Below are 24,235 nucleotides of genomic sequence, written 5' to 3' on the forward strand. Positions count from 1 at the left end.
GTGAGGCACGCTACACAGCGTCATCATCCCTATATCTTCGTGTCAAACATTGCCGTGATAGTACGATGAATCCTCTCGTTTTTCAACAGCTACGCATGGCGATTTTGTTCGAGATAGGCCGAGCGACTCAGACTAAGCATACCATTTTACACACGTTATGAGATTCCACAGATCAGATTATGAGATTCCACATGATCAGTATCCCATATGATATTTCTATTCACAAGAAAATTTGATTTGTTGTCAGGTAAATCCCAGGTTTTATTTGTAATACACTAACTGGGAATTAAATACACTAATTAGCGGGGACCGGTATTTTGCTGTGGATATATTTTACTGCATTTATTTTTATAAGTAACGATTTTGATCTTCAAAATAAAATTTGTGATATATTCAACTATTTGAGAATTCCAATTCTATAAAGGAACACATGTATTAGAAAATTAAATCACAAGTCATACAATACACACCATGCCACTTTCTTTATCTGCGTCAATAATAGAATATCGATTTCATTCGAATTGAATGCATCGCTCCATTTTGAGTTTGTAGTTCACCACTGAGCGATCCAGCGATTGATTGCTAGCCAATCAGATAGAACTCCTTTTTACCACTCGCCCGTCGCTCACCAACGGAGTATTAAGTTTATATTTATAACATAGGGTGTCGACACTGTGCGCTATCCCATATTCTATACACCCATTGTGTGCAGGCAGTATTTGTCTCGGTCCCAGCCGGTATGTATTCCTCCGTCGCTAAACAGGCCGTCTGGCGACGACTGTGAAATGACGATTGCTGATTGGTTTATGAATTTCATCGTAGGTTCCCTACTATTTGTAGATACTACTGTGAATAATGGTGCTGACTGCATAACTATACCAGGATACTCCCTCAGCTGTCGTAGAGACAGACCTGCATCCAACAAAGGAGGGATCTTCCATCTATTGCCTGGAGGGTATCGCCATATTTTATGACTGTGCTCTTGATCAAGAGGACATGGAGCTAATGTGGTTCTCTGTAACAATGAAGTCACAGAAAGTACTCTTTGCTGCTGTTTATAGTGCTAACAGTGATATCATCAGCTATCTGAATTCCACCACCTTGTCAAAGCTTTCTGATTTCAATGCAATTAGTTCTTCTTGACGACTTCAATATCCACCACAAGGAAAAGCTTAATTGGCAGTCGTAAACAGATGCTGCTGGACTTTTCTGTCTTCATTGACGACCCGGATGATGAGTGTTCAAGCCAACGCTACCTCTACGCAGATGCAGATGAGATTAAATCTATAGACAACTCTAAAGACGTTTCTGCTAGCTTGAAGAGAGACCTTGAGAAAATGAGGATCTGTGTAGACAGATGGAACGTGACCGTTGAGCCATCGAAATGTAAGGTAATAACAATATCACGAAAGAGGAATCTAACCAAGCTAGATCTTCTGTGATGAGAAGGAGGAGCTGGAGATCCTAGGAGTCACAGTCGACAGCAAGCAAGACTCAAGTTCGGTATGTGATGGAATACGCATCACTGTCATACCGCGGAAACATAGCATGTTGCCTCAGGGGATCGACGCTAAGTCAGGTACCGCGTGAGCAAACTCAAAAATAGCGCAAACAGCGCGAGCGTACACAAAAGAAACTTCGCGCGTAAGAATAGCGATGTCGCCAGGTCTGTACGCTGTACCGGCGTCAGCTGAATTCGAGTACGCTTAGAGAGTACAGGCATGGAATATTCCAATGCTCTACTGAACCCCTTCACTTTTGTTGTTAATGCTGTGAATCACTGTTTTGCCCTGTTATGCTTTGGTGCCTTTGTTACTCCTCATGGGCTATTGTTTTTAGTTCAAAGTTGAAGATTGCTTAGCCGTTATACAGCCTGTCTCAAAAAATTGTTCAAGTGAAAAGCGCCCTCTTTGGCAATTAGAAAATACCGCGCCGTTGTGACATGATGCTTACATCAACTTCAATGGCGCAGTCTTAGCTCTCAAATGCCGTTTGTTTTATTCAATTTGCTTGTTTCAATCTCGAGATTTGTTTATTTAACAACGAAAGGGTAAAATCACAATCACAGACCCGATATTTGTTTAGCACAATCATGACAAAAGTCTGAATAAGCAATTGAATACATGAATTCAAAACCCACCCAAGTCCATGGGAAGTGATTTTGAGAAAAAACATGTGTATCATTTTAATTCCTTCAGTTAGATTTACCTGGTCAATATGGTAAGTTTTATGTGCAAATGAGTGGATTAACCTGTATTAGGTATGACGATTAGCATTTCAGGGACTTCGTGGGGTTCATTTTAAATGCTGGACTTGGGTGGTTTTTTTAATCATATACAAAGACAACAATGTTGAAATGAGATTACCACTAGTAAGATAATACAAAATAAGGCACACAGGTATGTATAATGTTGATAAGCATACTGCCATGTAATATAAACCACGCACTTTCCTTGATTAAACCCATTTTTTTTCTTCAAAAGTCACTCCCCAGCAATGAATGTGTTACAAGTGGACTTTTATACATACTGGATTTCAATCAATGTGTTACACGACTCAAACCCTGGACTTGGGTGGTTCTTTCATACATGCTATTTTTCACATGCTCAAAGGACACACAAGATGAATTGGAGTTGTTCTTTCATACATATGACAGTCCTATGTATAGCAACAATTTCCCATGCTTAACTCAGTTTGGCCAAAGTATGGACTTGGGTGGGTTTTGTATTCATATATTCAATTATACTTATGGTCCTCTCTACACTAAAATTGAATTTATTACTCTATCACTGAGTGAAAAGGGGTTGGTATTTGCCCGATGAGGTAGTGGCGTTTTCCCAACGCAACAAAAAGCGCTCTACCTCATTGGGTAAAAGCCAATCGCTGTCGCTCAGCTATGTAGTATAAATTTAGCTTTAGATGTTATGATTGCAGACAAGTTCTGTCCCTCTTTTTAATCCACTGATTTTTGGTTTCTGAACAAAAGAGAAACACAAATTTGAAACGAGGGATTATATCGAGTTTAAAAATAATATAATGAGCAGATTAGCGTTGGCACCGACATAATCCCTGTTGAGGAGGTCATCGCCTTGTGAGTCCATCCATGTTTATTCAAACGAAAAGCCTAAAGTAGAGTCTTTTGTCTTGAAGTGTGAGCAATGATCCACTTGACCAAACAAGAGGGATCAGTCGCTTACACATGCCCTTCTTTTGAATACCCATTGATACATATGTCCCGAGTATAAGCGATAAGACCACGAATGACTTTAACTCGACCTTCATTTCACCAATTTGCGGCATTTTCAAACTAAAATTGAACACAATAATAGCACCAAAATGACCAAATGGGATGGCTTCAACTGGGCCTTCATTTTGCAAAAGTTTCTCAGTCACTTCTGAGAGGGGCACAGTCCCCCTCAGACACCTTTGCTGGGAAACTACACAAAATGTAATGTTTAACCTTTTGGTTGTATTTTGACTTCATGCTACTTGAAAATATTGTTCTGCAATCGTCAGGCTGGTATTGACAAGTATTTGATAATAGTTTCCAATATTTCCCACCTGAACGGAAAATATGTATGTCAACCCCTGCTTGAAATTCCTTGTGTTGGCAATGTTATTCTCTAAATTAGTTATATGTTTTCTCCTGTTGGTCGTTTGACATTGAACATCACAGTTAATATAAAACCTGCAAGATACAAACCAATAATAACAATAAGATTCTGACAGAATGGTAACTATGATTGGTATTAAGGAAGCACACAATATTGTGAGGTTACAGGACACCATACAATTAAAGGCATGCATAAAACTAACAGATGTGAAAATAAGAGTATAAACTCACCAGTAGATACCAGTTGTAGTCCTACTAACTCTTAGTATATTGGATGGCCTAGGGGGAAGTTGGCCTATATTACGACTCTTTATGCCTTCAAGGTGAAATATACCTACTTATGTAACCAGCTGGCCACGGTCTGGTCTGCTGTTAGATTTTTCCCAGGTAAAGATGACATTCCAATTTTCCCCTATTAAGATTTAAAGCATCCCGATCACCATGTGGTGAATTATAGGGCGGAGGCAAATATTTTTGGCAGGTCGAAGGGGAAAAGCATATTTTGGCACAGATACATGTATATATTTTGGGCAACGTCATTGCTATTACGCCCTGTAGAAAAACGTTTGCAAAACGTTCACATATCGTCAGCCTTCTACGCTAATTGCCTAAGTCATTGTTTTGTAATTTTGAGAACAAGGTACAAAATGTGGTACAAGCAAACATCAGTAACGTAATCACCCTAATTATTTGCATCATTATCATTTGTTCTTGTGCAAAGATTGGTGAATAAATATGTTTAATGTATGCTTGAACCATATTTTGTACTTTGTTCTCAAAATGTGAAGTATGACGATATGTGAACGTTCTGCTAACGTTTTTCTACAGGGCGTAATATCGACAGCGTTGCCCAAAATATAGGCAATTAGCGGAGTAGTTTGACGATATGGACAATTTCCTGCTCGCATCGCATAATTAGACAGTTTCAGGTTTTAAATTTGAGTTCAACAAAATCTGGCATGTGTAATGGAGGTGCGGGGAAAGATATTCTCATAATGCATGATTGCAGTCCGAAATGAGTCACTTGTTGGTGAATCATGTATAGGTACCCTTAATACCCATCTAATTGATATTAAGTGACACATTTTTAACCTTTAAATCCTCTTCCTGCTGTTTCCCTGATTTTTTTTCTATAAAGGGTATTGCATTAATCTCACCACAATAGTGTTAATGCATATGCCGACATGCTTGTTAAACGTATCCAAATGAAGTATCTTTCAAGGTTTTAAGACATCAAGGATCGGGAAGGAGCTTTTAAACTTACCTATGACGGAGAATCCAGAAAGCAAACCAAACATCCCATTCCAACCTAGTGTATCTTGTAATACTATAGGTAAAAGTGCACCTATAGGGCCTGAGATAATATTAGATGAAAATACGAGACCGTAGTTGATGCCTACATGCTCTGAACCGAAGGCCCTGGTGAAAACAGCAAGTGATTAGTGTCAAAAAACAGTGTTAAACTGCCTCAACTCGTATTTTATTCTTAAAGTAGTAAAAGCTTATTATGCGATGTGAAGGTAAACTTGATCAATGCTGGTTGCCTAAATCTGCACCGCAAGAACAAACTGTGACTTACGCTCACTTTTAACCCTATTCTATTACCCCCACAAAAGTGGTATATTTGAGTGGTGTGGAGTCATCATTTTAACCACTGCGTTGCAGTGTTATCTGTTGGGTAAAAACCAATAAGTGGCATACCATTGGCAAGCTTGGACTTTAATGTAAATTTTATGTAAATTAGCTCATTAATTAATGAGCTCATAGCCAGATATGATGAAAAAAAGTATTTTGATTTTCATTTTTGTGTATGAGTACATAAATGTGGCATTTTCATGCAGTTTTAAATACACTGCCATGTTACTACATATAATAAAAATAAATCCGAGTTCATTTGGACTATATTTAAAAAGTTTATGGACATTTTTAGCTATTTTTAGGGCAAAAATTTGGCCTAAAAATGGTTGAAATATGCAAGTTTCCAACATTTTAAACCATTTTATGATGTGTAAATGGTAGTTATATTAGGAAAAAAGAAGTGAATTATCAAAACTGTTCAAAAGATAAGACCTTATTTGTGTAAATATATTTTTTACATGCATATTAATCCATTTCGTGTCATATGGCACGAAATTTTTTTTTTGGGGGGTAATAGAATAGGGTTAAAACTGGTTTCATTCTTCCAACCACATACACATTACAGGTGTGCGTTTCAAGGGCGTCAATCTAGTCCGGTATCTACGGGAAGTTAAAGATGACTTTTTTAGCTTCCTTTTATGATCCTATAACACATTCAAGATGTTAACAAAAAATACTTCCCGGCACTCTGGCCATATTCAAGGCTAAAGGTCAACACAGTGGTCAAATTTCAAAGTTGCTCAAATCTGGTTAACAAGCACATTCATATCTTTGCAAGGATTCAGAAAAAGTATAGTTTGACCTACCTGTGACATACCGTTCTTGAGTCATAAGCAAAAAGGTCCAATCTTGGGGTATGGTCTCAAATTGCTTGTCATGTAAAAACAAGTCAAATAAGGAGTAGTTGTAAGTTGTAACCATGTAGGATGTTTCGTTACCTGGGAAACATCACAACATACTAGTAGGTTGTGGTCAATAGGCTGTAATGGGGATTGACCTTTATTGGCCACTTTTGTCAATAACAATGCATTTTAGACAGTGCAAATGATTCCTCCTTTGACTTATGTTTACATGACGAGCAATTCGAGACCATTTTTGTTGAAATCTGAGCATTGTTAATTTTTGGCCCCTGTGTGGCCAAAAAAACTAACCACTCCCCAAGATTGCACCTTTTTGCTTATACCTCAAGAACGGTATGTCGCAGATAGGTCAAACTATACTTTTTCTGAATCCTTGCAATGAGAGGAATAATTAATCACCTCTGCAGTGGCATTATAGTCTCTCCAAGGTAGCGAGGCCTGAGCAACTAGAACTTCTATACCGACCCTATAGTACCATATACTATATAGCACCCTATAGTGCCCCAGACAATGCAATGCATGCCGAAATGTCTGTTACTCGAACAGATTTGCAAAAACTCTTTTGAGAAGTGGAGAAGAATCAACATGGAAAGCCTCAAGAGATTGCCATTTACAGAACGGAAGTTATCACTTGAGGAAGAACTCTGAAGGATATCACGTAAAACGTTGAGATAATCTTATAAGAATTGCTAAAATAATAATTGTAGGCATTTTATGTAGTTTTATGCATAAAGATAAACTTACCTTGCAGTAGCTGTCGGAAATAGAGAAAAGCTACCACTAAATATAAAGAAGATCATGAATATCCAAATGAAAAACATTGGTTTCCCTCCATATGGAGCAGCCATTATTGTCAGTATAAATACGGTAAATGTGCTACATAGGAACAACATAGCAGTCTGGAAAGAGGTAAATTAATTCGTATTTATTGTAGACAGTCATGTAAATATAGGATGGGGATAGAGAGACGTGATAAAGGGACAATAATAGACAGTAAAACAGTAACGTTTTATGCACAAGCTATTTACTGTCGATCAAATGTATTTCCCACTGATGACTCTTTCTTCAGGTCAGATTGTTTTTCTTCGAATAAAACACAGGTAAGTTCTTTGAAAAAATGGAGGTCATTTTAGGATGCGCTAATATGTAACTTTTATCTCTTACCTTATATGAAAACATGTCGGCAAGTATTCCCCAAAATATTCTCCCTCCTGCGTTACCAACTGCACTAAAAGCGCCAACCAAGGCTAGAAAATTATCATCTGATATGAAAGTCTGACCGAATGCCTGAAAATAAAGCATGATATACATATATATTCATAATGATAAATTATACAATTGGCTAAGTTTACATTTTCAATTTTGAAGTGAATACGTGAGAAATATACCCCTGTTCATATGTGTGCAAAAGGTCTCCTAATATTCAGGCGAGAAAATCTTCAATCAGCAAACATACCTTGTACAGTGCGGACACAAAAATCGGACCCAGAGAATTAAGGAAGAATGTCCACCACAGAATCCAAAAGGCTCGAGTTTTGACAATCTCTGTTGGACGTAGATTCAGACCAGATCCCTTCGGATCCAATGTAGTTTCGATGGATGGATCAACATGACCATCCTCGTCTTCGTTATTGGCGTTCAACAATTTCTCTTTCTCACTGCTGGGGCTATTTTTCTGTACACAAAATGTATTCAAAATTAATATTTTTTGGCTTCGACGTACATACTCTGCCTCCGCATGTGTATGTGTATATGAGTTTATGAACATAAAGTACACCGGTTGGTCAATGTATTATTTAACACAATCTCAGCAAACCAGAATTAGAAACTTGACCCAAGAATATTTATTTTTCTTGATTGGTGACAATACCAAAGCGCATTACAATAGACTTAAACTACAATAGACTTACGCTACAAAAACATGCATATGCAAATGAATATAAACAAAAACAATATTATGAAACAGGAAATAAATGTGATTTGAGGAGTTCTTTGAACCTGTTAAGGGTGGGGGCCTCACGAATATGCTGTGAAAGAGTATTCCATATCCGTGGGCCAGCAACATGGAAAGCCTGATCCCCTAGGCAGCGGTTTGTATACGGAATATGAAGTCTGGTTTTATCAAGAGAAGAACGATGCAAATGATGTCTGGTGTTAACTGATGAATGAAGGTGAACATTATCCTGCAGATAAGTTGGAGCCAACCCATGCACACACTGAAATATGATGGTAAGAAGTTTAAACTGTATAAAAGATCTACCTTATACCATAGGATTTAGATTTCAATTTTATTCTGTTAAAGCTTAAAATTCAAGCAAAGGTTGTTGTGGTTTATTATTTATTCTATCCTATCCTGTCTAACCCAGATTCGCAGAGACGATAGCTGTATTCACTTTCTACCACTGAGTTCACGGGTTTGAGCCCTGACAGTTTCTGAGCGACTTTTGTGTATTTGGTTTCTAGTCCCCCTCGCTCTTGCAGATTTTTCCCGGGGACTCTGCTTCCTTCTTCTGCATCTAAGCCTGGGCTTTCGTCCCTTAGTATATTGTGTCGCATACATAAAAAAATGTTGATTTGAGATAATGGCGTAGATGGTCTGAGCAAACGATAACGATCAAAAAAGATTCAAGCACCAAACTACAATCCTCATATACAGGGTGATTCAAAATGAAGTAAACTCATGTTTGCGCGTTTTTTGTACGAAACCTAGAAGGAATCCAGAATCTGCTCTTTGCAATGATATTTTCATTTACAGCGGATTCCTTCTAGATTTCGTACAAAAGCGCCATAAACATGAGTTAACTTCTTTTTGAATCACCCTGTAGACCTACCGCAAATACCGTTCATGGACTGACAGCAACACGGTGTTGGCAACGTTGGCTGAGCAGTTAGTAAATCTTCCTTCGTGATTTGAATGGCAGCATGTCAGTTTTCTCAACGTTTTATTCTCATTCATATTAAAGGTTTCATACACATTTAGTAAGACTCGTTTATCTTTAAAAGTGGTACTACCTGAATCTTGTCACGACTTTGTTCTTGTGGTTCAAAGAGTAACAATACACCAATAAGTTGCATGACAGCATACGTAGCTCCAAGGATTAGGAATGAAGACGGCACATTATCAAGAACTTCCGGATCATCAAAATACCTCAAAATAAAAGATGAAAACTGTTTAATAAAATGTAAATTGATTCAATAAAATTTGATATGTTTTTCTCACGCCTGGCAATGGAATCTTGCATGATGACACAGAAAACCAGTAACTTGACTGATTAAATAAAAATAGGACATGGCGACAAGAAGGAATGAATATTAAAAAAAATATTTTTTCTTCCATGAAAAGAAACAAATTAAGGTACATTAAGGTACACTCGGAATCTATAAAATGTTAAGGCTTCTTTGTTCCATCATATTAAGTAACACAATAATACATTTTGAAAATAAATGACGAAGAAAAAGAAATACCTTGTACCAAGTAACAAAAAGTATTTTAAGAACGATGCAAAGAATTCCATTTGTATCAAGTTACGTGAAACTCCCTTGTAAAAGTGTGACAAAGTAAAAAAAATCATTCGTAAAAAGAGACAGATAATTTTTTTGTACAAAGTGACAACAGCATACCTTCGTACAATATTGTAAATAACTCTTTTGCAAAAAGTATGACAAAATCAAAGAACCCCTTTTTGAAGTGACATAGTGAAAAATTAGTGTAACGAAGCGCCAAATAATTTCTTTGTATAAAGAAATCAAAAGTGCAAACTAATTAAGTGTATAACAGTCCCTTCATATAAAAACACAGTGTCATTTCATTAAAGATATTATTAAGTCTAAATTCTAAAATACAATCATTCTTGATCAAAAGAAAAGGCTTTGCCACAGTAAAAAATGGATTTTGCTGTCCAATTCTGTCAACTACGATAAACACTGTTTTGTGTTTTAAAGGTCCGTCACCCGATCGACAGCATCATCCCGCGATATTTTTCATTGTTGATGAGGTTTTGGTATCACATAATAGATACTATTTTTCTCATTACTATCCTGAAATTTGACGCTCCAAGTCGATGTATTTCCGAAGAAATAATGAAACACAACGGCCTTTAGAGGCTACCACTTTGTAAATACTAAAAAGTACTTCGGATTTCTGGGCAGGGAATTATGAACGAATCATCAGTCTCCTCAACAGCTACTTTGGTTTCGCGTCATTCACATTCTGTGAAAAAAGCGAACCACACTAACTGCAGAGGAGACGGCGGTAGTATTATAGCTCTAAAAATTCCAACATGGTTGCAGCTGGCTCTGTGGCGCAATGGATAAGCGCGTTATGTTTTTATCCAAAAGGTACCCGGTTCAAACCCGGTAGTAGAAGGTTTCTTTTTCCTCTCCATTTTTAACACAAACTTTTTTATATTCATTTGAAATGTACATATTGCAAGGGGAAATATATTTTGTTTGCTTTTTTTCTGAAACGGTACGAAAAAGAGTTAAAAACAAAAAAAATCCGTTCAATACGGGCATTTGCAGCATGCCATTGTCGTCAGGTCGACTGCCATAATTTATACACAAAAATCTATCATGAACGATATATAAAGACTAACATGGAAAAACTGGTTGTGGTGAGTGGTAGGCCTATTATATGAAAACTAATGTCACAATCGCAATTATCGGAACGTGTACTAGTGGAGCTTGGTTGTCAATGCAATCACGCACGCACTGCACGGCACATGACGAACGGGAATTACGGCACATGTTGTTGTTGCTTGCCTGCCCAGAATGCAATTCACGCATACCAAGGTATTGGATTGCAAATTTGGCTATTTATTCACATTTACGCTGAAAATGCTCTCGTTTTTTCAGAAAGCAGCATAAAGGGGACGATATTTGATATTATTGTGTAATTTTAAAGACAATCCACATCCAAAACCCCCCTTTAAAGACAGATTTGTTTACCCATATTATTGTCCATGTTTGCCCATTGTAAAATGTGCATATAGTGTGGTTAGACTTTGTACCTATCTTGACTATCTAAACAATGTCAAGGAGCGCACGCGTATTAAAAGCAGGACAAGAGTACGGGGGCAACACTAATTGCATGAGATGTGTAGATTTCTTCTGATCGGTAAAGTGCGACCTTTAACTCATTAAATATGAGCACATTCTCTGTTTTTGGCAACTTGTTTGGGAGCGATTACCGAATATGGTGCAACTCTACTAGCTTTATTACAAGACTGTCCTACCCCAACCCTAAACCCTAACCCTAAACTCCGTAAACGAGGACTTAACTCAAGTCTATCAAGTTGCACCCTATTTAATCATGGAGCCATTGTGCAAGTTTGACTGTTTGCTGTTTGGCACAGCTCGAAATAGCCTCTAGCCTGAGCAGTGACGTAGCGTCATAGGGGCACGGGGGGGGGGGGCACATGCCCCCCAATCGATCTAAATTTTTAAATCCCATAGGTAAATTGCCGAAAACAACTTGTGCCCCCTCCCCCATCAGACCCGGTGCCCCCCCCCCCATCATGGTCGGTGCCCCCCCCCCCAATATGATGACCCACGCTACGCCACTGAGCCTGAGCCTTTCACTGTACACTCATAAATAATATAATTATTCCACTCTACTAACGACCAAAAACGAATAATTCAATTATTGACAAACTACCTACTCAACGGACACAATTTAGACATATCATGATGATGTTATCATGAGTTGCGTATCAACTCTATGCTAATAACTTTGATTAATTTGCATAATGCCCAATAATTGAGATACAACTTTGTTGAAAGAAAAGTCCCAGTCTGAAAAAAAAAGGGTCTACTCCACTCTTTTCTGTAAAAATCGTTGATGTTTTATTACAACCAATGGACATAATCCTTCCCATCCTTTTCATGTTGACTTTACTCGGTAGGACTTACTTTTCATCAGGATGTTTTGGTAGTGATATATTCGGTGCTATGTTATTAGGATTGATATAAGCTGTTTGGACCTGATTAAAGATGAAGGCACCTCCTCCAAATCCTGCCACCACAAATCCATTTGCTAGACCTTTCTTCTCTGGCAACCACTAAATGGGAGAAAGGCGAAAGTTGGTGTAAAACAAAATCTAATTTCTCTTATTTTCGGTGTGATTTCGGAAATTCGATTAAGAAGAAAACGTTACCTCTGTCTGAAACATTTTCACTTCACAGCTTCTCCCCGCAGGTTTTCTCTCTGCCACTAAGGTGGACAACATAAAAGTAATAAGTCGGAAGTAAGGCAGGCGTAAGTCTTGGTGTGGACTCGGAGTAGCAGGGTGGATGAAGACAAGAATGATTGAAGTTAATCCACCCTTACAACACTTAGGCCTACGACTTACTCCTACCAAATAACAGGAGTATCTATAGGCATTCTAGGTAGGATTATAATTTTGTTTGGTAAGATTAGCTGACCGTGTGCACGATGTTATGCTGGGTACCGGTTGTAAGGTGATGAGCTTGACCTCTTCCTTATTTAATTTATTTTATACTACCAATTCGAGTGAAATATATCAAAAAGCTAAATAAATTACATACTACATACAAAAGGAAAAAAAGAGAATAAACCCAAATGGGCTCCTCAAACCCATTGGGGGCAGTTACATAAGGTATACTACCGTATTGCAAAATAAATATTATTTTAAATCAATATAAGACGGAAATCTGGCCAGCATGCCCAGTGACCTCTACCGTACCAGTCAGACATGTGAATCCCGAATCCAACCCACCCTGCAACAGCCTACACGCACCCACCTGCCCAACACGACAAAATTTAGGTCTTTTTGGAAACTTCATATGTATATCTTCAATACGAAAGGTCAACATTTTGGTATGATGGTCAGCCTTTCCTCCCAGAAACATACATATCATTAGATTTGTAAAGCTTACTTCGAGGACTGTTAAATGTCAAAAATGTCAATTTTCAATAATATCAGAGGACATCTCTCGTATTCAGAATGTAATTCGGTGTGTCTGATGTGCTCTAAGGTCCAGCAAAAATACTGTGCAAAGGTGGGTGATGGAGCCCTTAACAGAACAAAATTACAACACTGTGGCTTATGGACCCTATGTAATACACATAATCATGCATAACGCAAACGAGAAATCAGACTCAACTGAAAGTTTTGAAATAAGCTTTTTCGTGGATATCTACTGAAACATACCATAAACAGGGGATTTTTTTAAAAAGCATACCTTCATACTGCAAACTAGCGGCGGAACATATGCAATACCCACACCAGCACCAAACATGAAACCGTATGTGATAGCAAGCACATAAAATGATGATTGTATCGTCAGATACGAGAGCAACATGCCAGCACTGAAATAGTATTTACAAAGAGAAAGAGCATTATAAAAAAAGTGAGATTGGATGAAGAATGTCATTCCTCTTGAACCAAGCAACCAACCATCAACCAGCCAACAAAACAAATATCCATGCAATCATTTAACCAATCACCATCTAATTCAGCTATTTTATACGTTTTTCTAGAACTTAAGGGATGTGGAATGAGCGTTTCGACAGTATTTTTGTGGGATATGAGAGGACATCAGACATATCGAACTGCATTCTGAATACGGAGAAAGTCCTTCTGATATCAAATAATTTTCATTTCTTGAAATTCGTGATACAACACAAATTTTATGACAAATTATCAAAATTTGATATTTTTAATTTTTTTGATATATAACAGTCCTCGAAGTAAACTGATATGTACTTAAAGCGTATGTAGCTGGGAGGAAAAGCCGACGATCAATTGAACATTTTGACCTTTCATATTGAAGATATACATTTTTCCCCAAAAGACCTATTTTTTTTGGTGTTTTGGGGAAAAAAATCCACATCTTCAATACGAAAGGTCAAAATTTGATCGTCGGCTTTTCATCCCAGCTACATACACTTTAAGTACATATCATCAGATTTATAAAATTTACTTCGAGGACTGTTAAATATCAAAAATATCAATTTTGATTATTTACCATAAAATGTATATTACATTGCAGATTTCAAAAAATCAAAATTATTTGATATCAGAAGGACAATCTTCGTATTCAGAATGCGATTCGATATCTCTGGGGTGCTCTCATTTCCCACAAAATATACTGTCCAAACGTTCATACCCCATCCCTTAACGTCTCGTTTTTAAGCCGTCAGCTTAGGAAATAGCGAGTACCTCATTATCCATCCTCCGAGTAGTGTTGTAAGTCGAAGTCCAAGTTTAGTAAGAAGAAAACCACTGAAAGGCATCATTAACCCTTGTCCACATATCATCAACGCAAATATAATTGTTGCATCCTGATTAAAAACGAAACAAAATTGTTTACGGTCAGGCATACATGCAGTTAATACAACGAAACAAATTAAAGTTCAAGATCACGCTAGTTCGCTCCATAGCAGCACGACAAGTAACGGGTTTTTAAAATCTATCTAGCAAGCACCCTATGAAATTAACAGCTCTAAATTAATGTCTTGTGGTTATCTGGTTATTTTGGTAACGTATCGTAGCATCTGAAAACATTGTCGCACTTTTTGGCGTGTGTTACAAGATGAAAGAAAGTGTTGCGTTAAGTGATATCATCTTAAGACCAAAGTAGATACAAATGGTTTACCTGTATCTGTACACATTTTTTAAAGATTTGATGTGAAAGAAAGCTGGGACGAGCTACACAATACTTAGTTAAGCCTCCACAAACGGTTTAGTGGTGTTTCACAATAGAGGTTATCCGTGTTCTATAAGATGCATATCCTATTATACAAATATTTACTGCTCATGAGGGATCTGGTGGAATCTATTGGTCCCGAAGGTGAACTGGAGACCGTGAGCCTACTATTTTCCCGAGACCGCCAGGTCGAGGGAAAATAGTAGGCTCACCGTCTCCAGTTCACCGAGGGGACCAATAGATTCCACCAGATCCCGAATTTAGAGCAGTAAATATTTGTTTTATATCCTTCATTAATATATTCTTTGTTCATTAAACACAAGGCATAGGCCTAGGCATAAATGTAGGCTAGGCCTAGTCAAGGCTACACCGGCCTTGCTTTGTTTTGATTGAACGCACAAAGCACGCACACAGTTGAGTGGCTAAAGCTTACCGTGAAAATGTGAGCTAATTATGTGTGACAACCTCTACAATACCGCCGTGAAACGAGTAACCATGTTAACATGTTCCCTGTTATTTCACCATCAATATTAAGATACTGATCCTGATGTAACTCAGATTATGCCATTAAACCGCCGTATTTTAGCTGCACTTCTGTCATGTCTGTGCTGCTTAATTGTGTGCTTCGCAAGACAAAACGAATTGCTACACATTAATACCCCGGAGCCGGTACTGATATCCCGCGTATGTGGCGAGTTGCATTGACCACTAGTAACTGCGACGCGGTTATGAGGTCATACGCGCTCCGTGACGCGCTCAGAGGGAGATAGTAAAACTATTTCCCCGGGAGATAGTACTTTGAATAGTACCCCGTTCCCTCATCAATCGGCTTGTTAACAAGTTTGCAAAATAGCAAAACTATTTTTGGTCACATGATACTCGTTTAACCAATTAATGAACGAGAATATATTAATGAGGGATATAACAACGACTGCTATACCTGGTTTAGGATTTTCAAAAGAAGTACCTGCATGTGCAACCATGACTATTTCAAAATAGCCCGCCAAAGTCATGCAGGTGACTCCGAGGTCCTGCATTGAATTGCCTGTTTGAGGAATACTACGGGAACCTGCGCCTTTTGTTAGAAGTCACACATGAATAAATGGATAACCTCTATTGTTTGAGAACTATTTGGAGTCGGGTTAAACTAAAGCCAAGAATTCTCCGCGTTGCGGAAATTCCGCGAAAATCGCGGAATTTGGAGGTAAAGCGGAAAACGCATTTCTGAGAAAAAAATAAAAAAATAAGCAAAAATGACCTAGAAAAAGAAAAAGAAATACAATTGAAAACAAATAAATAAAATACTAAATGAAATGGGTCTTCAAAATTCATCAAAATAAAGTAAAATCCGGCATAGATTTACCGTACACACAGCTCGAGTATCCCACAATCCTTTACGAAGGTAAGATTCTTGTGAAATTTTATTATGTCAGAAATGTGCTAAAATTACAAAGCGGAGAAAAGCGGAATTTAGCATTTGTAAAGCAGAAAATTCTTGGCTTTAGGTTAAACTCTCAAAACAGTCACAAAACAGGCTGGTAAAAACTAATAACACATGGTAAGAAACCAGATTTATAACTAATGAATAACTTTATTTACCTGGTATCTTAAATTTTCGGGTTTAGAACGCTCTCGGATGTACGACGTAAGATATGGGGACATATTACCTACAAAGGAAATCAAAGAAACAGGATACAAACATGACACATTTCAGATGATAACAACATTCAAAAATTAGTATTAGGCTTTTGATACTCTCAAAGCGACTTCCATACTCTTGTACGTTGCAAGCTTTTTTAGTAAAAAAAAAGCGCAGTGATTTATAGTGCGCTACGCACAGGCACAACGCCTAGACGTTGATCCACAAGCATCAGCACACTTTACAGGTTGTCGCTGACCACTACGGCCTCACATCATTCCATAAACCATTTAACAACAAACCAGGGACTTTGCTGGAAGAGCACACACCCAAGACATTCCACAAATAACCTTCGCAACCATGATCAACTCCCCGAGTTCGCACGGGTTACAACGAGACAAGTAATTTATAACGAAGGAGATTTTGAGTGCAAAAGAGTGCTCTTCTCTTCCAAAAAGGGGAATCTACTCTTCTGTCAACTTGCTGAAGTCTGGTTTAGGAAACAACACATCCGTCCATATTGGATCAGGGCAGAAAGAAGCATGTGTCCTACAGAAAGTGACTGATTGGTAAATGCAACACCGTTTTGGAAATTATCATCTGTGCAAGGATTTTATATGCAAAGGATATATGAATTCAAGTAAACAGTGGACTTTGCTGAACAGTGATCTTCACAGGACAAGTGAATCGGTAAAATTAGTCGGCCGGAACATCGAGTGCAAGAAGAATGCAGCTGGATAAGTAACAGTAATAAACAGTGTAATTTATTGCTTTTTATGTATGATTTATGATTTTATGTATTTATGTTCATTGAAATGTTCATGTTTATGTTTATAATCAGCGTTAAATCATACTTTACTTTTTATTAAAGATTCCGATATTGTTAAATTAATCAAACAGTGTGTTTTGTTCTTCATTTTGAAGTGAATTTGGGTAAAAGGTGTCATTTACGATTCGTAACAATACCCATAATCAACACAAAAGACGTTGTTCTCCTTCGATTTAAAACTCCTTGGTTGGAGGGATTTCGTTTTGTAAAATTGAGAGCAAATTTATCACTGTATATTGGGAACACTATATATATAAAGGAAACACATTCTATGACAGACGTATCTCGAGCTTAGGGACCGTTCACAAACACTTGTGGGGGGGCCTGATGCAAAAAAATTTCATTAAGAAATTTTTTCGGCCCCCCTTTACAGACCTCAAAAATTTCAGGCCTCCCCCCTTTTTGACATGAAAATTATGGATCAACCCAATTTAAACCCAATATAAACTCAATTTTTCCAGGAAAATTTGTGGTCATTTTTTTCAGCCCCCCCCCCCCTTAGGAGGGTCAAAAATTTTAGGGCCCCCATTTTTGCATCATGCCCCCCTTACAAGTGTTTGTGAACGGTCCCTTAAGGTTCAATATTTAGGCAATTCTGCACCTGCATTACAGCATAGGCATTTCAAAAGACTTCCATTAATGTGATAGTTGTTATCTTACCAAATGTATAGATAGTTCCAATTGTCAAATGTACGATAACCCCACCGGTGATTGCCAACCATCCTCGATAGTTTATGATAGCCATGCTTGTATTACGGCAATGCGTCACAAATCCGAGCACAAATCACACTCATCTGACTATTATATTCGTCTCATGACTAACACTAAAAAGTAGCAATGACATAGCTAGTACTTCCACATGCAAGAAGGCGAATAATATCATGAGATAATGGGCTATTCTTGTTGACATCCATACACCCCCTGACTCCCTATAAAAGATATTACCATATTCGTCCACGCAGGGATTGTGAACTTCAAATGAGGTTAATACTTTATACGTGACTTCATTTGAAATGGGCGACTATATGTTCCATATAGAGGTGTATGGATTTCTGCTGTAATGTACCAGTATTTCCTTTTAGCGTATATTATTAGTATTTAGTGTTACTTTAATACATCATGTGTTTTTGGTCTCGTCGTGTCACGTTTCCAAATCCAGATTGAACTTTGATATAGTTTATGGTACGTTGAGTGCATTCAAGGGCGTAAACCACCAAATAACTTCTCCATTGAAAAGCACGTAAAAATCACCTTTTTTAAACGGCGTTTTCTACCAGGCGTGACAATATTTGTCACTTTTTAACGTCATCCATGTATTAATTAAGGACTGAAATTTTATTTAAGCTTCAATTTTGGGAACTTTACAGGTTCAGTTTTTTATTTAAAAATGTTGAAAAGCGACGCCGCTATTTCAACGCCAAAACTAGCATTAAAACTTGTTCCGTTAGAAGTAATTCGGACAGGGCCTACTTTTCTTGTGAAATCGATTTGTATAATTTCATATCTATTTTAGTCATTAATAGGTTAGTATCTTACATTTAAATCAGAACATGCCAACCTCGCGAAGAACATGGTCCCTAAGGACACCACATTGTCTCATGTAGCCATATACGTTTAACCGGAACTCATCACCATTGCACCTTTCGGGCAGTGATTTAGTGTAATACGCCCTTAAGGGGTGGTGCAATAATTATGTGTACCCTGGGGTGAATTATAGGGGGGCATAGATTTTTGGCAGGCCAAAAGGGGGGCAAGCATTTTTGGCAGGTCGAAAGGGGGGGGTCAAGCGATTTTTGGCAGGTCGAAAGGGGGGCAAGCAATTTTTGACACAGATATTTTGGGCACCGTTTCTATATTACGCCCTAAAAAGGCGTAGGAAAACGTTACGAACACGTTCAAATATGCAAAATTTCCTGCTCGCTACGCTCGCATTATATGTTAAGACAATTTAAGGTTTTAAATTCGGGTTCCCCAAAATCTTACATGTGTAAGGGGGGGGGGGCACGTCAGGTTTTTTGGCACGGCCAAAGGGGGGTAAAGGTTTTTGGCACGGCCAAAGGGGGGGCAAGCGATTTTTGGCAGACCATTTTGAGAACCCCCCCGGGGTACACATAATTATTGCACCACCCCTAAGGTATTGCCTTATCAAAAATAAACACATATTGAAATTCCGATTTCAGATATTGTACAGGATTTCAGGATTGTACCAAAGTCCGGCGCTTTACCAACGGAGCTAACGGGGTTGAGACACACATTTGCAGGTTTACTTGTTCATATATAACTATGTGTATCGACCAAACCCTTTACACATTTGTGGATGGGGCTCTTCACGCTTGTATGTTTTCAAAACACCCGATAGTAAGCCAATTATGCTAACTATCGAGTTTTACGGTATCACTTTATTTCACCCGGCTTCACTGGCTCCCTGTCAAGCAACGAGTTAACTTGAAAGTTATTGTTTAATATGCACAAATTAATGAAAAATATATATTTATTTATTCGATAATGATAGACTGTAGCTGAGGGTAGCATTGGTATCACTTTATTGATAAAAAATTATCGAGTCTTCAAAATATTGAATTTGGGACATTAAAGTGCATATCTATTGCAAAAACAAGTTTAACTCCATTCGAAGAGAATAATTATTACATTACAAGTTGACACTCGTTGCAATTTTTTATGCGTATTTCTCCTGAAAAAAGAGAAACTGTGTTGGTAAAATTCGGGCTCGTACGGGTCCTTCCCCCGTTCGAAGTGAAATTAATTTTCAAGACAGCGGGCTGAATGACGTAAGTAAATGAAGCGGACACTATAGGGGAGAGTGGGGTAATCCCGAACACCTTTTCATTTAAGCATATTACTACAGATTAAAACAACGTAAGATAGAATAAACCTAAACCATACCAATATCAAGAGTGAGATTACCCGCCGTTCACGATAACACACGAGCCTTGAGCTCTTTTCATGTTCATTCGTGTATAAATGCGCAGCCTTTAATGGTCAACAAAAGGTTAGCTACCGGCCCATTGAATTTTTTTTTATTTGCATAATAAATACAATATTGATCACGCTCAAATTCTAAGCTTAAAATATTTTTTAGTCCAAATATTTCTCATGATGTTGATATACATATGAATTGTAATACCACAATTTACTAATATATAATAAAGAAGCGGCTGATTTTATCCATATGTTTAAAAACCATTAAATTTGTAATACTTGATTCAGAGGTTTTTTATGAGAACAACAACAGTATACGTTCTGTGCATTAAGAGTGTTTACAGTCCATTCTTTCAAAGCGGGCACATTTCATTTCATGACGTCAAAATTTTCTAGGTCAAATCTGTCTCGTTCGAAGGAACTCACCACTTACAGTTGGTTTTTGCGGAATATCAATTTTAAACGTCTTATTTTCTCAAAAAAGGAGTCATTTTCATTGTCCTCATAATATTAGCTTGCCAATGATATGATTATGTCCGAGCAATATATATGCCCTTTAAATACTACCGACATCATTTTTCACCGGGACAACTCAATTTTAAATAAGTTTAGTCCTAAATCACCGAAATTTTAGCCATGATGTTGGGAAAATCACAGCTAGGAATTTCCAGTTTTACCACTTTGGTATATAAGAGAGAAGGAACAGTTTCTTAATGTTGTCTAATGGACCACAAGCAAGGCGGCAGACCCTTTGCTTGGATGCGGTAAATTTGATGTATCATCCTAATTATGCAAATTATCACTGACATGTCAATAAAAACAGCCTGCACGCGGATCAATATTAAATTATTTTCTAATTGAAACAAATCACTATCAATATTAAATTATTTTCAAATTGAAACAAATCACTATCATATGTATCAAAAAAGATGTCGGCTTGTGAAAAGATTTATGGTGTATTGGCATTGGGTGGAGGATTAATTGCGCAGTTATCATTTGGTACTGTGTTTTCATATGGTAAGTAATTTTAGACAATAAAATGAAATTGAATGATACCTATAGAATTAAGGGAAACGGATTATGCATTCGTTTTTGCTGGCAATTTCGTAAGACTTGGAGCCTATTCACCATGCTCACGTGATTTGTGATGGTTTAATAGACAATGGATCTACAAAAAACTGAATATATATGGTTAAACAAACCTCTTCTGTAAACTAAAATTAGGTGTATTATGGCTTCAAATATAGGAAGTTTATGGCTCCAAATATAGGAAGTTTTTGAAGAAAACTCATTGTACAAGAATAAACTGACGACATACTAAATATATATACTTAAAATGTTGAAATTGATTACCAGCTGTTTTGTTTAACACTATTGTAATAATATCTATCTGTTTTAATTAAGTATGTATGCTTAATGAAGACAGGAGGAAATATATAATAATCGCCATTAAACAGCTTATCTGTTATTGCACGTGTTTGAAAAAAATTCACATACTCGTCACAAGTTAATACAGCGTGATCCACAAAGAACTTTACCCACAGTCTCAGTCCAGTTCTGCAGACTATGTTTCACTATCCTAGCTGCTATGCAAGTGTTTCCAAATAGTCTTCTATATATGTTGGAGATCACTCGAGCAAGCTGCTCTACTTAACAGTCAGATAACGCACTATGTTAGTCCAGCAAAATACCACAGTTAGTTGATGCAGATATTTCGTCTGTCACCGCGAACCGAAGTAGAGAAGACTTTATACAATTATGGTGACCTTTGTACAACTACTGGCTAACATAAGTTTCACAGAGTTTCCTGTTATAACTCTATTCTGCTGCCTTTTGGTGTTTATTATTATTCTCCAGACCTTATAATATAATTTGTTACCTTTCTAGAATTATCATCACTATTTATGGCATATTACAGCATGTCACACAATTTCTAAAAACAGCTCATTACCTCAACACAAACCAATCAGAATCATTTACCTGTGTACATGGTTGCTTTAATAGCGCCACCACTTCATCCTGTGGAAATCATGATCATTCGAGTGGTTTACATTATGTATGACTGTTTACTATCATTTTCATTGAATTGCTAAAATATTCCTGTACAAACCAATAGAGATAAGTGAAAATTAATGATAAAACACATAACTTCTAATGAATATCATGGAATATTTTGGGGCACATAACATAACAAAATGATTACATTCATCTGTTTCTTCAAACAGGAAATTTATCCCCATATTTGACGTCATATATAAGGGAACGATCAATACCTGCAAGTTTACGAAACCAAGTAAGTGATTGAAACAACACCCAAGAAATGCAAAACAAAAAAATCAAGCAAAAAGTAATCGTTCCGCAAATGTAAGCATTGTTTTGTATTTTGTTTGTAAAGCACAATGTTCATATTTTTGGTGTTGCGGTATATTAAGCGCCGTTGTTATGTTATGTTATGTTATGTTATGTTATGTTATGATATGATATGATATGATATATTATGTTATGTTATGTTATGTTATGTTATGTTATGTCATGTCATGTCATGTCATGTCATGTTATGTCATGTTATGTTATGTCATGTCATGTTATGGTATATGTTATGTCATGTCATGTCATGTCATGTCATGTCATGTCATGTCATGTCATGTCATGTCATGTCATGTCACGTCATGTTATGTCATGTCATGTCATGTCATGTTATGTTATGTTATGTCATGTCATGTCATGTCATGTCATGCCATGCCATGTCATGTCATGTCATGTCATGTCATGACAATGTTCACGCAATGTTCATATTTTTGGTGTTGCGGTATATTAAGCGCCGTTGTTATGTTATGTTATGTTATGATATGATATATTATGTTATGTCATGTCATGTCATGTCATGTCATGTTATGTCATGTTATGTTATGTCATGTCATGTCATGTCATGTTATGATATATGTTATGTCATGTCATGTCATGTCATGTTATGATATATGTTATGTCATGTCATGTCATGTCATGTCATGTCATGTCATGCCATGCCATGCCATGTCATGTCATGTCATGTCATGCCATGCCATGCCATGCCATGCCATGCCCATGCCATGCCATGCCATGCCATGCCATGTCATGTCATGTTATGTTATGTTTGATAGGTGGAGTAGTCATTGATTTTGTGAAAAATATTGCACAGGTACATGGGGGCTTTTTTAGCAATACATTTGTAGACCATGACATTAAGATGTCTAGCCCGTCTTGTATCTAGGTCAGTCCACCCTAGACATCCTAACATATCTTTGGTGGGGAAACGCCTGTTAACTTTTAAAATGGTTTTACCAGCTCTATTTTGGAGCTTTGTCAACTTGTTGAGATGTTTTTTAGCAGCATTACCCCACACCACATCGCAGTAGTCCAAGGATGGAAGAATTAATGATTGGTACATTGTGTTCAGGGTGTCCTCTTTCAAGAAAGACCTGGTTCTGTATAAAACCCCTATTTTTCTATTCACTGAGTTTCTGACATGATTAAGGTGACCTTCCCAAGAAAGAGTGGGATCCAAATAAACACCAAGGTACTTGAAGAGTTTGACCTCTTCAAGGACATAATCTTGGATTTTAAATTCAAATTTGTCAGGGTTCTTTTATTATATGTTAAGCATAAACGTAATTGTGAGTTTAACGAAGAATACATTTGTATATAATTTGCAGCTTTCGACAACCATATTCGCCGTGAATCTGGCAACAGTCGGGCTCGTGATGCCTTTCGGAGGAGTAATTTTGTCTAAATTAGGATACAGACTTACAGTGTTGCTTGGCGGATGTTTAATGAGGTATTAAAACATATACCGTATGACAGTATTATGACCTCGGTTACAATTCAGTTCCCAATTACTAACTATTAGTGCTACAAAACAATCTTTTTGTGAGGTTTAAGTTTAATATTTTTTATCGTAAGGGCAAAAAATGTATCTTATTTTTACGATAGAAATTTGGGCCTGTCATAAAATATCGTTCTATAGAAATTTATCTTTGGCATAATATCTTTTTTTTTATTTTTTATTC

General features: G+C 37.2%; 1 protein-coding gene across 2 annotated transcripts; it reads right to left on the minus strand.

Moving 5' to 3' along the window:
- Window positions 1–1,876: 1,876 nt before the first annotated feature.
- LOC140155940 (apicoplast pyruvate carrier 1-like) lies at window positions 1,877–18,083 on the minus strand. 2 transcript variants are annotated; one of them, XM_072178970.1, is made up of 11 exons: window positions 17,910–18,083; window positions 16,381–16,448; window positions 14,295–14,416; window positions 13,315–13,441; window positions 12,022–12,170; window positions 9,124–9,259; window positions 7,568–7,786; window positions 7,276–7,398; window positions 6,856–7,010; window positions 4,878–5,032; window positions 1,877–3,688 (listed from the first exon to the last, which is right to left on the minus strand). In XM_072178970.1, the coding sequence occupies exons 1-11, from the start codon at window positions 17,992–17,994 to the stop codon at window positions 3,633–3,635; spliced, it is 1,395 nt and encodes a 464-aa protein (XP_072035071.1). In that variant the 5' UTR covers window positions 17,995–18,083; the 3' UTR covers window positions 1,877–3,632. The 2 variants fall into 2 exon arrangements, with proteins under 2 accessions (XP_072035071.1, XP_072035072.1); XM_072178971.1 differs by lacking the exon at window positions 16,381–16,448 and having other exon boundaries at window positions 17,910–18,005.
- Between the last annotated feature and the right edge of the window lie 6,152 nt (window positions 18,084–24,235).

Source organism: Amphiura filiformis, chromosome 6, assembly GCF_039555335.1.
Source record: "Amphiura filiformis chromosome 6, Afil_fr2py, whole genome shotgun sequence".
Taxonomy (NCBI): Eukaryota; Metazoa; Echinodermata; class Ophiuroidea; order Amphilepidida; family Amphiuridae; genus Amphiura; species Amphiura filiformis.